This window comes from Clinocottus analis, unplaced genomic scaffold (assembly GCF_023055335.1).
Source record: "Clinocottus analis isolate CAN_PGR_092001 unplaced genomic scaffold, fCliAna1.0.p SCAF_7, whole genome shotgun sequence".
In the NCBI taxonomy this organism is placed as follows: Eukaryota; Metazoa; Chordata; class Actinopteri; order Perciformes; family Cottidae; genus Clinocottus; species Clinocottus analis.
In genome coordinates this window covers 9,549,555-9,566,035 of record NW_027176229.1, presented here as the reverse complement: position 1 = coordinate 9,566,035, position 16,481 = coordinate 9,549,555, and the positions used below count along the sequence as shown (strand labels likewise).

The 16,481-nt window shown below is 40.6% G+C and overlaps 1 protein-coding gene across 2 annotated transcripts; it reads right to left on the bottom strand.

Moving 5' to 3' along the window:
• Positions 1-19: 19 nt before the first annotated feature.
• Positions 20-14,215, bottom strand: golga3 (golgin A3). 2 transcript variants are annotated; one of them, XM_068566844.1, is made up of 24 exons: positions 14,162-14,215; positions 12,799-13,073; positions 12,113-12,394; positions 11,148-11,260; positions 10,047-10,774; positions 9,707-9,815; positions 9,006-9,312; positions 8,676-8,878; positions 8,433-8,570; positions 8,056-8,217; positions 7,595-7,963; positions 7,079-7,156; positions 6,088-6,351; positions 5,855-5,949; positions 5,339-5,555; positions 4,640-4,783; positions 4,269-4,466; positions 4,055-4,171; positions 3,681-3,820; positions 3,446-3,578; positions 3,117-3,239; positions 2,818-2,982; positions 2,321-2,487; positions 20-1,868 (listed from the first exon to the last, which is right to left on the bottom strand). In XM_068566844.1, exons 2-24 carry the CDS (start codon positions 12,935-12,937, stop codon positions 1,676-1,678), a joined length of 4,584 nt encoding a protein of 1,527 aa, XP_068422945.1. In that variant the 5' UTR covers positions 12,938-13,073; positions 14,162-14,215; the 3' UTR covers positions 20-1,675. The 2 variants fall into 2 exon arrangements, with proteins under 2 accessions (XP_068422945.1, XP_068422946.1); XM_068566845.1 differs by having other exon boundaries at positions 12,239-12,394.
• Positions 14,216-16,481: the final 2,266 nt, after the last annotated feature.

Genomic DNA, 16,481 nt, shown 5'->3' with positions numbered 1-16,481 from the left:
AATGAGAACAAACTCGTACGACAGATGAATAGTGCAATTTTATGATAAATACAATCACATCTCCCAACACAAATGTTAAACATTGGAATGAATCAATTTCAATCTTTCCACAAAAAAAAGAGAGAGCAGATACAGCAACACGAGCGCAGGTGTCGTAGAGCAAATGTTATTAAATACTACCCAACGTTACAATGAAAGGTAGTTGGAAAGATACAGTTCCCACAAAAAAAAAACAAAAAAAAAACAGAACTCAGTTTATCAATACATTTTCCTCAGTACGCATTCTTCTCAAAATATGCATTATCCCTTTGAGAATTCAGAAGCATACAACAGTGTTTAGAAAAGTAGTTTAGTGTGGGAATGAACACCGACAGAGTAGCTGCAGCAAGGTTGTTTGCAAAAAGCACACCATGCTTTACATTGACGTTTTAGTGCAGCTGTACCAAAATTACTCCCGGCTTTGAATTGATGGTTTGCATTTGATACTTTGTATTTCATCTTTGTTACACTATTACATAATTATGATGATTTTACAATCATCCAAAAAAATGTAATTTAAATATTAACCTCTAGAAACAATTAACTTATCCCCATATCCATATAACGGTCATAAAACAAGTATAACAATTATTTTTTTTAAATATGTACCGAATGTAACAGAAAATGAACACATCTGATTGCACTTGCTGTTAGAAGTAGCAACATTTCTGCTTCATCGTACAACTTTCTTACAATAAACCATTCTTCAGTAAGTTGCATACACATACAATATAACATATTACACACCCTCGGCAGAACAATGCTCATTCAAACCAACTTAGTCCTTAACAGCATATTAAAGATTGCTTAAGGCTTTTTTTGCATACAAATTACTGCAGTCCATGCTAGACAAAACACCTCCATATATCACTGAGATCAATGTTTTTAGTTTAGGAAACCAATCTAATATGGTTAAAACAAATGTAAGAAACACTGTATATTAACAAGAGGCAATACAAAAGAAACTGACCACAATTGCACATGAATTATTATGAAAAGGATTGATGATGTTTCGTCAACCGTTTAGAAATCATGTGGATGTGTAACCACATCAGTTAAATCATATATGAGCAACTTCTCTCGTACACAGGCACAAATAAATGGAAAAACAGTTCGTAGCCAGTCTGGTGAAAGACTAATGGTTTGTTTCTGTCACCATAACACTTTTTGAAATAATGTCAGCCATCATTAAGCAGCATACAAAGCCACATATCTCATATTGCGAGTAGGATGACGACTTAATATATTTTATAGAAAAAAAACGCTTACTCATGGGGAAAACTGGCCTAATAAATTTGTTAAACAGTCCATACTAGACCCTACCTGTATGTATGATAATCAAACTGAAGATGGATGATCTTCCTGGAGAGGCTGTCAGATAAAATGTAATTACTTAAATCAAAATAAATAAATGTGACAATAGCATAATACAAATATAAACAACTGTCAAATAAAGAGAAACGAATAAAGCTATGATATATAAAGTATGACTGAAAAAGCATGTCTGTGCTGTTGGAGAATGCCAAATGTTGGCAGCAATTGTTAAGAAAAGAGAAAGGGAATACGGGTCTGAAAAGTGCCTTGGTGGATAAAACTCCACTCTCCCTCTTATGGCCTGAAACAAAGTTATTATATATTAGGACTGCTGCTCTTCTGCTTCATTGTTATTTTTCACAACCATGTTGTTTAGTGCTGTTGATGATTCGGAGATGTTGTTTTCAAGCTCCAGTTGAGCCAGTCCCTCCTCTGCGTTTGTCCATGAGCTCATTGACTCATGTACTGTTACTGTGTGTTCCTCCATCTGCCTTTGGAGGCTGTCCATCTCCTCCCTGAGAAAAAAACAAACAATTATGGCATTTAAATAGCTGCTCAGCACTTCACAATGGCCAGTTGGCGGCACATAGCTATCAGTGCTAACAGTGCTAACATTGCAAACAAGAAAGAGAGGCTGGGTACTATGCTTCTGCAACCATTGTCGGCATGGAAGTCGTGATTAGCTAACTGCTGTATGAAAACAGTGCAGAGCAGCAGTTGTGAGCTAACCAGTGGGACGCGCTCACATGCATTAACATGCATTAACATGCATTAACATGCATTAAAAGCATGCCCGTATGTCAACAAATTAAAGAGAAGCTTGCATAATCAGATACACATAAATTACTTCATTCTCTGCTCAGGTAGACATTACACCACTATAGTTATAGTTAAATACTTGTTTGCTGCAATAGTAAATAAAGTAACTTCCTTTCACAGAGTAATTTGGTTAGAACAAGATGCTTACTTAAGTTGTCGTAGACAGTTGTGCAGGTTGTTAAGGGGCTCTTTGTTGACAGAAGTTGATGGTTTCAGCAACTCATCCAATAGGGAGGCAGGCACTGGGCAGTCTGGAATCTTAACTGGTGTCACCGGGTTGGATGGGTTACACTCACTCTTCAGTTCCATTCGCTGCTACTCCCACACACCCAAAAAACATTTTTTAGTGATGTATTTAGTCTGTTATCTTCAGCAGGAATTTCTTACTTGGAGTTATACTTGCAACATTTGTCTTTACAGCTTTGTACGGGATTTAACACTAGAGCCTGACTAGTCAATGAGTAGGCCATGGTTTTATATCTATATTGATAAGGCCGATTAGAAATATTGGCATAAGTGATGACAATGTTCATATGCAATGACAAATGATGATTTAGTGGTTTACACAACATTTTAAAAGCTGCTATGGCTGGAAATCTGGTGAAAAACACTCAAATGTTCACAGTGAAATGCATGGTGCCTTACCTTCCTGAGACGACTTTGTTTGAGGTCCTGTTTTAGTTGCTGGTTCTGCAAAAGGACCGTCTTCATGCTGTTTCTCAGCTCACCCACTTTGGCCTGCAGCATAAACTTGTCCTTCCTGGTGCCGCTTAGCTCATCCTGCACCGACTCCAGCTCAACTTTGATGTTCTGAGACAGAAAGTAATCTTTACTAAAAGTTATTTTGTGTATTTTTAATTACAGAAAGATTATATCTATTTTAAACATCTTGTGAAGTAACTTGCTTTGTTTCTATCTTCTACAGGTGGAAAGTAAATACTTGCCTGCAGAGCTCTCTGTATGTTGTCTAGCTCCCTGTGCTGACACTGCTCCATCATCTCCAGCTGCTGCTTTTGAGCCTCAATCTCCCTCTGCCTTTGCTCCACCTCCCACTTCAGGTCCTCAACCTGAACGAGTCAATGTTAGGCATCATTGTCACTGAAAAGTGTTCTCGCAGGACAATAACAGAGTACTTGGTGGAAATGTTGTCTTATAAATTCAGGCAGGCAATATAATAAAACAAAAAGCTGTATGTACATAAAGTTCACTTTATCAAAATTTTTAAATTACAGTCATCATCAGCAAAATATTTCAGTGTAAATCAGTCTCTTACCTCTTGGTTAGTGAGGGGCTGCTTAGCCAGTTCCTCATCCAGTTGTTTCTGGAGGATCTGGAGCTGTGAATGGGCCTCAGCCAACTCCTCTTGGAACCTGGAAACCTCCTGAGCATGCTGCTCATCCTGAGCTCTGAAGAATCCAATGACAAATGAGTGGTCAAATATAATACATAGATACAAAAGCAATTTTCCAAACGTCAATGCATTCTTTAAATCAGGCAAATGCACATACTGTAGTTTGTGGGATTCACTCTGCAGAGCTTTGACCAGGTCCACTTTGCCCTGCAGGTCCTTTTTGATTTCTGACAGCTCCAGCATAGCTGCCCTGTAGTGCCGTCTATTGTGGGCTGCTTCAGCCTTTGCTGCTGCCACCTAAAGGACACATCACATTAGTATAATCCGAAAGTATTAGTAATTTGAATTACTGTACACTAGACACATATCACAATTCCACTTTCTAATTATATATTTTCTAAAAACGTCTTACCGTGCCTTGTGCCAAGCTAATTATGTCAAAATATTTTCAAATATATTAAAACAACAAATTACGTGCAGTTAGCTTTTCAACTTAAAAAGGAGAACATACTGCATCCTTAGAGCTCGTACCTGTTCTTTCAGGTCATTGACTTTGGTTTTCTCTTTTTCCAGGGCGAGCTGAAGCGTTTGAACCACCTGCTTCATTTGCTGGTCCTCCTCTTCTTTACGCTTCAGAACTGCTTGAACCTGGAAAAAGGATGAATGGGATGTTTTTTTATTTTGGCAATTAGGTAACAATACTTTCCAAATAAATATATTAACATAATAAGATGCAATGTTTCACCTGTAAGTTGAGCTGGACAAGATCTGCCTCTCTCTTAGCTAAGGCAGACTCCAAAATGTTGGAATGTTCCCGCAGTGTATTGTGGGACTGTGCCAATCCAGTCAATTTCCCCTTTTCATGTTCAAGTTCCAGTGCTAGCTTTTTGTTGGCATCTTCTAACTTTCGAATCCGCTTCTTGAAGCATCGGGACTCTTGAAGCTATGAAATCAATTCACGTCATTAATGTAAAGTAACATACATAAATTGAGTGACAAGACAAGTATGAACATACTGCTCATACAGGGCTATGACATCATTAATGGAAAAGAAATACAGGAAACGCATCCCATTAGACATATCGAGCAGTTCTGTTAAAAAAGTTCATTGTTCACCTCATCCTCAAGCTCCATGACCTTCTCCTGGTATTCCTCCAGCTCTGTGGAGGTGAGGTTGATCACTTCCTGCAGCTCCTTCTCTAGCATAGCCTTGCTGTTGGCCACAGCCTGTAACTCAGCCTGCAGAGCCTTAATCCTCTCCTGGAGGGCAAATAAAACCACACTGTATTTCACTACATTGCAGTTATTTACAGGCACAGTTATATAGGATTATTTACAATGAAACTAAAAATATTGTTACGTTTACAACAAGTGAGTAAAGGATAAGGGTAAATTGAAAGCTATACTATTCGTGTTCTTTTAAAAAATTTTTTAAATGGTGTCCTTGTTTCGGTGGAAAAAAAAGACTATGGTTAAGCATTTATAGTACAACCAGCTAACTGCATAACAGTACTCCTTAAATTCAAACAGGAATGCAATATATTTGACTTATTATTCAGTTCTGCTCGACAGTGGCAACACTAACATCTCTTGATTTAATTCAGTGCAAGAAAAACAGGTTTATAGACCTTGTATCCCAACTACCTTAGGCTTCTTAATGTTTGTACAGTGCTAGGAAGAATCAAACAGATATTGCCAATTCCTAAGGACCGTAAATGGATAAGAGCCCACACACTGTAGAATGCTCTGCTCACTAATGTTGGAGCTGTGAATTTTTCAAGTAACTGTGGAAGATCGGGCAGGTTTATACAGTACCTGTAAGGCCTGGCTGTTACCCCCATCCGACACTTGTGCCTTGAGTTTTACCAGCTCTGCCTCGGCTGTTTCCTTGTCAATCAGAGCCTCTTGGAGTCTCCTACTTAGGATGCCCACAGCGTTCTCGTAGGCCTTGTGCTTGGCCTTCATCTCCTTCTGAGCACTGGTCAAATCTGTCCCCAGTCGCCTCACGCGCACCTTCTGCTCTGTGATGGCCCTATCAGATGCAGAATTAAATTTAAAAAATGTCCATGGGACATTAGACATGCACATGTCTATTGTCATGCCGGACAAAAACATCTTTAAAATCCCATTTATTTACAGATATAGAGTACAAAAACAGTATTATGATGCGGATGGATGTACCTTTCAAACCACATGTCAAAAAGGATCAGGATTTTTATAAGCGCTTTATAAAAAGCCTTTATTTGTATTTATAAATAACACTTGATAACAGAGATCATTACTGTGGGAGTCATTCAAGCGTTCCATATCTCGACACAGCAGATGACTCACTTTTTGGCTTCTCCTTCCAATTGCTCCACCTGTTTCCTCAGACCTTCATTCTCTTCTGTGACTGCTGCTAGTTGGCTTTGATCAAACTGTAAAGACTGGATTGGGAGAAAAGCAGGATCCTTCACATTACTATATGATTCATACTATACCTACTGACAAAGTCACCCAAAACATCAACATTTACATTGTGAAGTAAATTTGATAAGTTATATTAAACAAATGTGTATAATTACCTGGATCTGGGTTTCTAGCTGATCTCTTTCTTTCTGAATGTCTTGCAGGTGAGCCTCCATGTTGTTCATCTGGTCCTGGACTCTCACCACTTCCTTGGCAAGCCGGGCCTGCTCCAGCTCTGCATTCTGCTTCTCCCCCTGGGCGCTCAGCAGCTCCTGCTTCAGGTCTTTCACCTCCGCTAACAGGCGCTTTTTGGTGGACTTGAGCTCATTGATCAACTGGTCTTTGGAGCTGGCGTCCCGACGGTAAGCCTCCACCATCACCTGTTTTGTCAATAACCATGTGTCTTATTAATTAATTTAGCATTTTCTCCTTTGAACCAGTGCTCCTCAGATTCATCTTGACTCTGAGGTAGCAGGCACATTACTTCTCTTAACATACTATGGATACTGTACAGCAGAGAGCGCCACATTGCAATCCACCACTGCATCATTTTAAAGCTTGAGTGAAATACTTTACACTTGGTTATAGCAAACAAAACAAAAACAAAGTTCCAGCAAATTCTACAGGCTTTACTTGTTCAGCCTAAAAAGCTTTGTGTTGTTTTGTTTGGTGGGCCAAGATGAATGTAAATGTTCAAGTCTGAAGGGTCTACAAAAGCGCAAGTCTTGAAAGAAATCCAATACAACTCATATTTCTGTCATTCTGTCAATGAACCACTCTCTTTTTGACAGCCTGTCAATGCAAATTGAGAAACATCCACCCCTCCTAAAACCACTGAGGCGTGTCAACCAGTGCTCTTCTGAGATGACAGCCATCTGGCTCGACAATACATCCTCCCACGACAACATCATCATCATCATCATCATCATCATTATCATCATCATCATCCTCCTTAGTCAGCTGGGAGGTTTCTTTTTAATAAATAAATGACTTGCATTAATTTTTGTATTACAAGTCTACACAGGCTTTGAAAAACTTTGCCCAGTAAGAGAGAGCTAGAGCTGTACATTGTGTCACGTACTGTAAAAGCAAGGACGATGAATTTACCTTCTGTTGTTGAAACTGCTCCTTCAGTTTCTGAGTTTGTTTCTTCAGGGACCCATTTTCTTGTTGAAGTGTTTCAATCTGTAAGAAAGTAAAGGACTTTCTTTATTCACTACATTGTGGAGGAGGTATAACCCCCCAAAAATGTATTGAAAAGCTACTTGCAAAGCCAAATGGAAAAAATACTTTTATGGCAGAGGTACACAATGAGGGATTCTGAGTAATGCATAACCATGTCTAACCAAGTAATTAGCAGCTCATCAATTCTTATGATGCTTTATGCCAAAATCCTTCTTGCTCACCATGGCTGAGAGATATAACATATGTAACTCATGATGTCAGAACAGAAGTTATATCTCTCAGGAATATATTGATATCCAAAGGAACACAAGGGAATGACAATATTTGTTGTCAAGTCACTGTTGACAACGGGTCAATCGCGCTTGCGGTTATCTTTCAATGCCGTAATTTTAAGTTTTCTTTTGCAGTTTAACATTTTTCCTCCCACCTGTATCATACCTGATTGGCTTTGATCTGGACTTCCTGTCTGAGCTGATCCAAGATATCTGAAGCCACCAGAACATCATCTCCGAGCCGTTCAGCGCCCTCGTCAAGTTGGCTCTTTTCGGCCCGGGCCGCCTGAAGCGCTACCTCCAGGACAATCTTCTCGTTTTGGAGGTACTGGATGTTGTCATCCTTGGTGCTGCTCTCTGTCTGCAGTTCAGCCAGCTGGGCCTCCAGCTCCAGGTACCGGGCTTCTAAGTGGTTGATTGTCTGCCCTTTGGTTTGCAGGTTGTCCTGAGTGGTGGTCAGCTGGCGCATCAGCTCCAGATGCTCTTTCTGGAGTGACTGCAGCTGCAAGTCCTTCTGGGAAAGGATCAACTTTGCCTGAGAAAGATTGAGTGTAATAGACAGTTTAGAGGAGAATACAATACACATTTTATTAAACATAGACGGTGGAAAACAAAGGCTTTGACTACCTGCTCTAGCTCCCGTTCTAGAGCACTGGCTGTCTTCGACAATTTAATTAAGCGTTCTTGCTCATCCTCAAACTCCTCCAGTTTTTGCTGCAGATCACCTTCCACCATGTTCTTTGCATCCTGGATCTGCTTATAAGCAGCTTCCTGGGTCAGCATGTCGGTCTAAAATCACAGAGTAAAATGTTATCAACTATATCCTACATTGATTTTAAAAAACTAATATGAAAACATTTTAGTTGTAGTCATTCAGAGTCTGCTTTTATCAAAGAACTTTGATGGTAAAATTACTCTAAAAGGGTATAGGTTATTTAGTAAGTGGATATATAGACTTTTAAAACTTGACAATAGCATATTCGCAAAGATTTTGGAGAGTATACCTCAATGCTTTGCAGTTGAACAGCAATACGCTCCTTATCTTTGATAGACCGGTGTTGGGTCTCAGTGAGTTGGTGGGAGAGTGTCACATTCTCCAGCTTCAAATGTTCCACAACACCAATCTGAGTCATCTGTCCAGCCTGGGAGACATCAAAAAACATATAAAACGTGTTGTGTCATGTCAATTCTTGTATGACAAATGTTGAGCCATGATGAAAAACCAACAGCATTAGCATCAACCTTACCTGCATGTTGGCCATTTCACTTTGCAGTCGTACTCTGGCCTCCTGGGCAAGCGCTAGTTGCTGCTGGTACCACTGTCTGAGCTGCTGGAGTGATTCAATTTCAGCCTGAGAAGTCTTCATTCGGCTCTGAAGGGTGCTGCGCTCCAGTTGGACCTGTTGAAGCTGGCCTTGAAGACCACCCAACTGCTGTCGCAACTCTTGGACTGCAAAAGTCCAACACCAAAAGTTGTATTTTAATCATGAATTTGGACATGCAAACCAGTATTACGGGTGGTTCATTAAGTCAAAGCACAATTGTTACGCTCAGTTTTCTGGGTCTCCATCACGCACCTGTAATGTCTCTCGAGGTTACTGTGTTTTGCATCTCCTCCACCTTCCCCATCAGCCTTTTGTACTGGTCTTCAGCCATCTTGAGGTCATTGCTTAGAGAAGTCAGACTTGCATTCTTGCTCTCCAGACTGCCCTGGAGCTCCACCATTGCCTTCTCTAGTTGGTTGCAGTTTTTCCGCAAAGTGACGACCTCTGTAGTGAGGGTACTCTGCTTCTCCTGGCTGATCTGAGCCTCCTCCTTTTTAGCCTGCAGTTGAGCATTCACTGTCGCGAGCTGGGCCTGAAGCTCTGTCTTCTCTTTGAGGGACTGGAGAAAAGGACAGTGGAGTTAGCTCTCAAACCCAATTATTTTAGGGTTCTAAAATAAAGTAATCTTGGCGGGTAAATTAACAGTCACTAAGCTAAGCTCAATGTTATCTTTTTGGAGGCTGTGATGCTGCCTGAACTGGCAGTTATTAGCAGGCAAAGTGGAACTTAGTACACAACATATTATGGTCTTAACAGACTTTTCTTTACCTCTGTTTATGCAAACACAACGAGCACTGTTAGTAGACTTAGGCAAATGGTAGAAACGTTACTAAATACAAATAATACACTTTCATGGTTTCCATATTATTTTGTTCAGTCCTGTACCAAATACGCATCGATGGATAAATTGTGCAAAAGGAACAGAAATTAGTACAATAATCAATGTTAAATACCTGATTGGCCTCGGAGGACAAAGATTCTAGCTGACCCTCCAGTCTCATTTTCTCTTTCAAAACCTGCAGCATATCATCATGGCCCATCACTGAACTTTCCAAAGAAATGCTGCAAGAAATGTAATCAATATTAGTGCTCAAATTATGTGGCAAATAGTTTTGAACAATTCACATAATCAATTAATTGTTTAAAGTAACACTAAAATGCTCAATGTATAAATTCCAGCAATCACTGTGAGAACTGCAATATTGGCTTTAATTTGTATGTAAACAAAACTTTAATTCCAAGAATTGTCAATTGTATTAACTTTCTTCTTCCTTATCTGATGTCGACAAATACCTGCTAGAGAAACTGTCTCTGCGGCTTCGAGGCTCCCCAATCTCTTCTCTCTCCTGCTCGTGCTCAAGCTCAAGCAGGTGCTGCTCTTCACTTGCTGCCTGCAGCACCTCCTGCAGGGAGGGGAACTGGCCCATGGCCTCAGGGGCAATCTCCCTACCCTCCACCGTGTAGGGCCCTCGCTGTGTTTCCACTGCTGCGGAGAGTATCCCGTATGTACCCCTGGTAGACACACTGCTGTAAGACGAGCTGTCACTGTCGTTACCGTCGTTCCCTTGCCTCACTCCCGATTCACTGCCGTTCATTTCTGACACATTGTCCCCAACTTGCAGTGTCGCACCAAGCTGTTCTCCCTTCTCACAGGTGCTGCCCTGCGACATCACACTGACCTCAGACAATGTGGACACTGAGCTAATGGTGGACTGGAGGGAGGTCATGGGGTTGTCTACTGACCTCACTCCACCTGCACCCCCACCTGTACCATCACTCTCTGGAGACTGGTAGTCAGCCAAGGAATGGATTTTGCTTGGGCGGGGGGATCTGGGCTTTCTCTCTTTGGAGGGGGGGATTCCCAAGCTACCCAGTTTGGGACCACGGGGAACACTGGTCCTCAGGAAGGAATACTCTGTGGTCATGGCAAGAGTGTTGGCCCTGGGCAGATCCTCAGGATGCAGCATGAGCTCTGGATCCAGTGTGCTGAATCGCCTGTTCTTGGGAGTGGTGCGGTGAGACTAGAATGAAAAAGAAACAAACCATCTTACTGTCATCTTGATCAAATCAAACACAAGGTTGCTCAGCTTGAAACACACAGTATAACATATTCAATTTGAAATAGCAATGACAGAAACCATAAAGAATGGAGCCAAACCTGCACCAATGCTGAACATTTCTCCAAAGTGAAAAGCTGTGGCATCTACACCTCTTAAACTGTTTATCATCTTGGTTACATTTTCCAAGAAAAGAGCATGTTTTGCAACGAACATCAGCTGAGAAGGAGCCCAAACTCACAAGTGAATGGTACATATAAAAGATCAAATAGATCATCTTAAAGCTGTCGAAACAGCTGGTGCTGTCAATAACCTGACAATTACTCCAATAACTCACCCTCTCCTGATGTCTCTGAACTCTGTACTGTTTGAGTTGCTCTTCCAGACGTCGACGAGCCTCCAGGCGAATTTTCTCCTCATTCTCCATCTCCACTGATGGCTTCTGGTTGGCTAAAAAGAAAGTAGAAAAATAAACAATTATCCCTATCAAGTAATACTGCACAACAGCTCTTTTTTACACCAGACCTGCTTTTATGACCGTACACGTTTTAATCCTAGCAATGAGCTGCATGTTGAGTCTAAGTAAATACCTGTTTAATGTTGGTTGTAAAAGTGAGGAATCCTGTCCTCACTCAGCAATAGTAAACAAATTGTTCAAATTATTACACCCATGTATCTAAAAAGGTGCCCCATGCTGTATCACTGACTCTATTTGCTTGGTTAATGTATGCGAATATGAAAACATTAAATCAGTCGTGACTGCAACAGCTACGTTGCAAATATTGACAATATTTCAATGAATTAAAAGATGGCATCTATAAATGAATTAAACAGATTGTACATAGAGTCAAATTCCTGTGCCATTAAAATAGATGGTGTAGGACGCTTTATGTGCTGCTGCAAATATTCTGTGTGGGAGATATAATGTGAATTGAAATCACTATAGTTTGTGCCAAGCCTAAAAATATTACATTTCATAACTGGAAACAAGGCAACTGTGCCTGACTTTCAAATACCTCCAAAGAGATGACAAAGATGACAAGAAGGATTAGTAGAAAAACGCAGCCATTAGTCCAAATAGTTTTCCAAATGAAGCACTCACACCAAATTCTAATCAAACAATCAAATGCAAATTGCAGAGAGGGGGTGAGTCAAACAAAATCTCACTGAATCATTCCGTTCATGTAATGCACAGAAAAGGAAGTTAAAATGGATGTGTACAGAAGCCAAAAAAGAAAAACACTCCACAGCAAAATGAGGTTAAAATACAGGGGCATTCACTCTACATACGTTTATGCTTACACAATTCAGTCTCCTGCAAAGGCATACTGAGTCTGAGCGACTGCAATGAATCACCCGTGTGAACCGTGATCTTGGCCCTAGCCCCTTCAGACTTCTCTATCATCATGGGTGGAAAAGCAGCCAAACCTGGGGAGGGCTCTTGGGTCTGGGAGTTGACTGGGGAACTGCTGCTCTGGGGAGGGGGTGCCGGAGACAAGGACACATTTATATGGGTGTTCCCTGCAGCACTAAAGTCCTCTGCCAATCCGTTTCCATTTGGCATTGCCTCGGAACTGAAAGAACCTGGAAGAGAAGTGAGAAGAGAAGCCCTAAGGAATTTGACAATTCGTCATGACAAGCTCTTGTGCATTATACAGGAAAGGTTTTTCCACCTGCCAAGCTGGCTGTGCAACTCTGTCAAACATCAATAGCTTGAGTCAAAAAGGTGGCTGGAGAGACTAAGGGCATCAGGGCTTGTAGTAGCCACCAAAGGAGGTCATGCATTGCAGAATACAAGTGTTACCAGTAATATGCCCAAAGGGGAAAACACTTTGCAGGTCAAAGAGCAGGTCTGTATACACATTAATCCTCGTACAAGGAGAGTCATTACTGTAGGAACAGATTGTAAACAGATCCATACACAAAATGATTTCTCGCCTTTGCCATCCTTGTAATTTTAATTAGGGGGAGACATTGTTAGTACTCACCATTATGAATATTCCCTTTTGCATTTTGTGTTTCGTCCAGCACTTGTTGTTTCAATAGCATGTCAACTTCCACTTTGGATTTTACAAGATGGTCTTCTTGAGCCTCCATCTGAGCTGCTTCTGATTGGTTACTATCCATTTCCTTTAGGAAACTGAACAGTCACAATTTTGCTGGTACCGCTTAGGAAAGAACCCTTTCATAAAACCATCTTCTTAGGAGGCAGGCCAGCTGGGAACATGTCAGTGACCTGCAACACTTCTCAACACAGACAACACTAAAGATACAAAACATTCACATGAATATGGCACATTATAAAGCTCACAATACATCACAGAAGAAGTTGTTACGCCATCTGTTTTAGACCCTAAAGATGTTGCGTAACAACGCAATCCAAACACAAGCTAGAGTTAAAGGCTAACAAGCTGGCTTGGCAGTTAAGTAGATTGTGTCAAGTTAAATATAGAAAAACTAGCAAGTAATATTGAAATCCTTGACTTTGACACAGATACCCCAAACTCTGTTAACCAATATGTCAAGCCAAAACAGACGTTTCACGTTTGCTTCTTTTTTTTTATCTACTCCAGTTCAAACTGAGTACTTTTTTTTTTTGTAAAATAAATCTGTCGAAGCTGTTGAGGAGTCACACACAACGTGATGCCTCGACTTCAGATTTAGTTTTATTATGAGAGCAGCTGCAGCAGCTATTAAATGCATGCCATGTTTACAAATTCTGTACATTTGACAAGAGGCAAGGCCCGACCCGTGTTGCATTCATAGTTTTGAATAATTAAGCATGAGGTCATCTCTTTATTAACAGCGGGAAGTCTGCAGCTGTCGTCCTACAGTCCGATGAAAGGGTTAATATTCAAAACATCTGCAGGTTTAACGTCACACAATCACCGCACGATGAGTATATTGATGATAACCTTTGACTCAGAGGCAGTGTTGCTAAGTTGCTATAGTAGCTATGAGACGGTGGCGGAGTTACTTTGTCGCGGACACGGTCTCGCTAAAGTCACCAGTTCAGAAGCAGCAGCAACAACAACGACGAGACAGCCACTGATAAACGTTGCGTATGGTTGCCCTCGTTTGTTAAATAGGTTTAATTAAACTATTCAGGCTACTGACAAGGAGGATACACAAGCGAAACAGCAGCTAGCAAGTTATGTGTTTACGACGGAACCTGTCAAGCTAGCTAAATCTGCTAGCTAACTCGCTAACGTGCGCTAGAAGGTGTTCCCCAAATATTTGAAAATCAATTACCGAATCACCGTCTGTTGCGTAAGTGTGTTATAAAACTCCAATGAGTAAATTAGGAAATGACAATGTCAGTAAGCGCACCAAAAGACAATAACTGCTCACCCTTTTGCGAGCTTCCCGATTACTACGTGGCTGTTTGGTTTCCGTCCCCTAACTGTCCGACGGGAAACACTCACAGGGCACGAAACACATCTGGAAGAAGAAGAAGAAGAAGGAGAAGATGAAGAAGAGGAAGAAGAAATGACTTGTCTGCTGCTCACAATGTATTGGTTTTTAATGCAATAAAACCATGTATATTATTGTAGTATTGCAAATGCATTTTGCAGTTTATGTACACGAATGGCGATGGGACTGGGACTTCTGGTAAATCTAGCGGATGTGGTACACACGATGATTGACTGGCGCGTTCAAAGAGCTGCGCCCTACTTTTCAGCAGTGGTCGTACAGCTAACCTGCCGCTGCAGGTGCTACCACTGCCATAAGCTGTCAATGCCGGTTTGAGCTAAGCCTTCCGCAATACGTTGCACAGTATGCAAGGATTGCATTATTACGCGCATCATTCGACTGTATAATGTCACTGCATTCAAGTGCCGTACTACAGTTTAATTTCTTTGGTTTGTCTAATTACGGTGTGTTGGCCTACACGTGATGGACTGTTTCGGTGAAACAACAATGCTCTTAACTGTTCATTGTCTATGCATACATTTACCTTTTTATTCATCAGTGTAATAATCAAGCAAATATTGTGATTTGAATTGAATATATGTGGCCATGGGGTACACGCATAGCCTTCACTAATACCATGTAATGCAGATAACACCTAAAAGACACCTGCAGACAACACAAAACGATGACGTGTAAAGTGTTTGGCTCTATATTCCTATTTAATCCGTCTCCAGTCAAATTACATAGTTAAACTAGTTAGACCCACCTATTCATATTTTTATGTAAATAAAGGTAAACCTATAAAGCCCAGGATACATATTTTTTTAACGAATATGTGACATATTTTTTACTTTATTACGTTGGTGCCATCTACTGACAGTATCAAGAATGACACTGAATAGACAAAAGACTGATCAATGTTCTGATGTAGTCTTTATAAATGATGGTGTAGCAGTTAGTATATTTGATTTGTTTTATCTTTTAGACTGCATTGCCTGGGCTCCAATCGAATTATGAAAGACAGACAAAAATAATTGTAAATTCATACGTATGGGGGAATATAGCTAATACTATAGGCTATACTAGGAATACGACAATCACACATTACTAAATGCATGAGGAAATCATAACAATTAAACATGCTACTTTCCTGTATATGTTAGTCTAGATTTGAAGAATGGAGGATGTAGGCAATCTAATTACTATAACAGCTAGACCTAATGATGATGAAGTGTATGGTCATTATTATTTGTACTGGATAGAGCTCCACTCGTAGGCTACAATGATGTCACGTTATTTTGAAATAAATGTGATATACATAAAGGTAAAGCCACTCTTAAGTCAAGAAGAGGAGAGTTGTTATCTGGGGATCTGGCCCTGTGTTCGTGTTCGCCCATGAACGATGGAAGCGCGCTCCCGATACTTCAGGTGAATGAGAGGGAAGCAGAGGAGCGGGACACGGTTCACTGTGCGTCGCACTAAAAAGGAACAATTAGAGGAAAATGAGTTGTGTTACGTCGCTTGGGGCCCATGTTTTTATGACAACATACCTACTCTTCGTGATGGGATGCGTTGCACAGAAAGTAAGTTGACATTTGTTGACAATACGCTGACAATTCACAAGCTTTACCTACAGCTCTGTGGAGTACCATGCGCACATGTATGGAGAATCAAGCCGCGAACTCCGTCCGTAAATCGTGATATTCAACAATGTTTGCTCCTCGGCAAACATTCTGACCCTAAGGGACTTCAAGCAAGTTGTTTAAAGAAAAGTTAGCTGCTGCCATTCATTTCGGCATACATATGATACACAAAGAAACACTTGTGTCAACTACATTTTCAATTAATACGTAGTTCGTCTGTTCTGTCAACAGTTCTGTAACGTTACTTGTACACCGTTGTAGACGATAGCAGGAAGCGGTAGGTATATATTCAGCCAAGTTAACATTTTAATAGTCTACTTTGAAGGCATTTAGTTAGATACCATTCATGCCGACTGTATCAGAATGCCACTCTGCTTCAAAAGACGTTTAGGTTTAAGCATTGCAGTCTAGAAAAGTCTGGTAGATAGCGACAAACTTTTAAATTTAGAATTTTTGCAATTGAGTTTTGCTTACGTTCTGTTTGACAGCAGAATAGGATGTAGACTAACATTACCTCCACGTCTTAACTACTGCTGAAATTGCCAACGTTGCGTAAGAGACACAATATATTGCATGAACATGTTATCAAACTAATGTTAGTTTGTGATTTGAAA

Excerpts from the sequence above, each read along its gene's own strand:
- golga3 (XM_068566844.1), bottom strand. The coding sequence starts at position 12,937 with ATGGATAGTAACCAATCAGAAGCAGCTCAGATGGAGGCTCAAGAAGAC. Across the intron at positions 11,261-12,112 it reads TTTGCAGGAGACTGAATTGT|CCAACCAGAAGCCATCAGTG; the intron begins GTAAGCATAAAC and ends CTTTCTTTTTAG. Across the intron at positions 4,784-5,338 it reads GTAACAGCCAGGCCTTACAG|GAGAGGATTAAGGCTCTGCA; the intron begins GTACTGTATAAA and ends TTTGCCCTCCAG.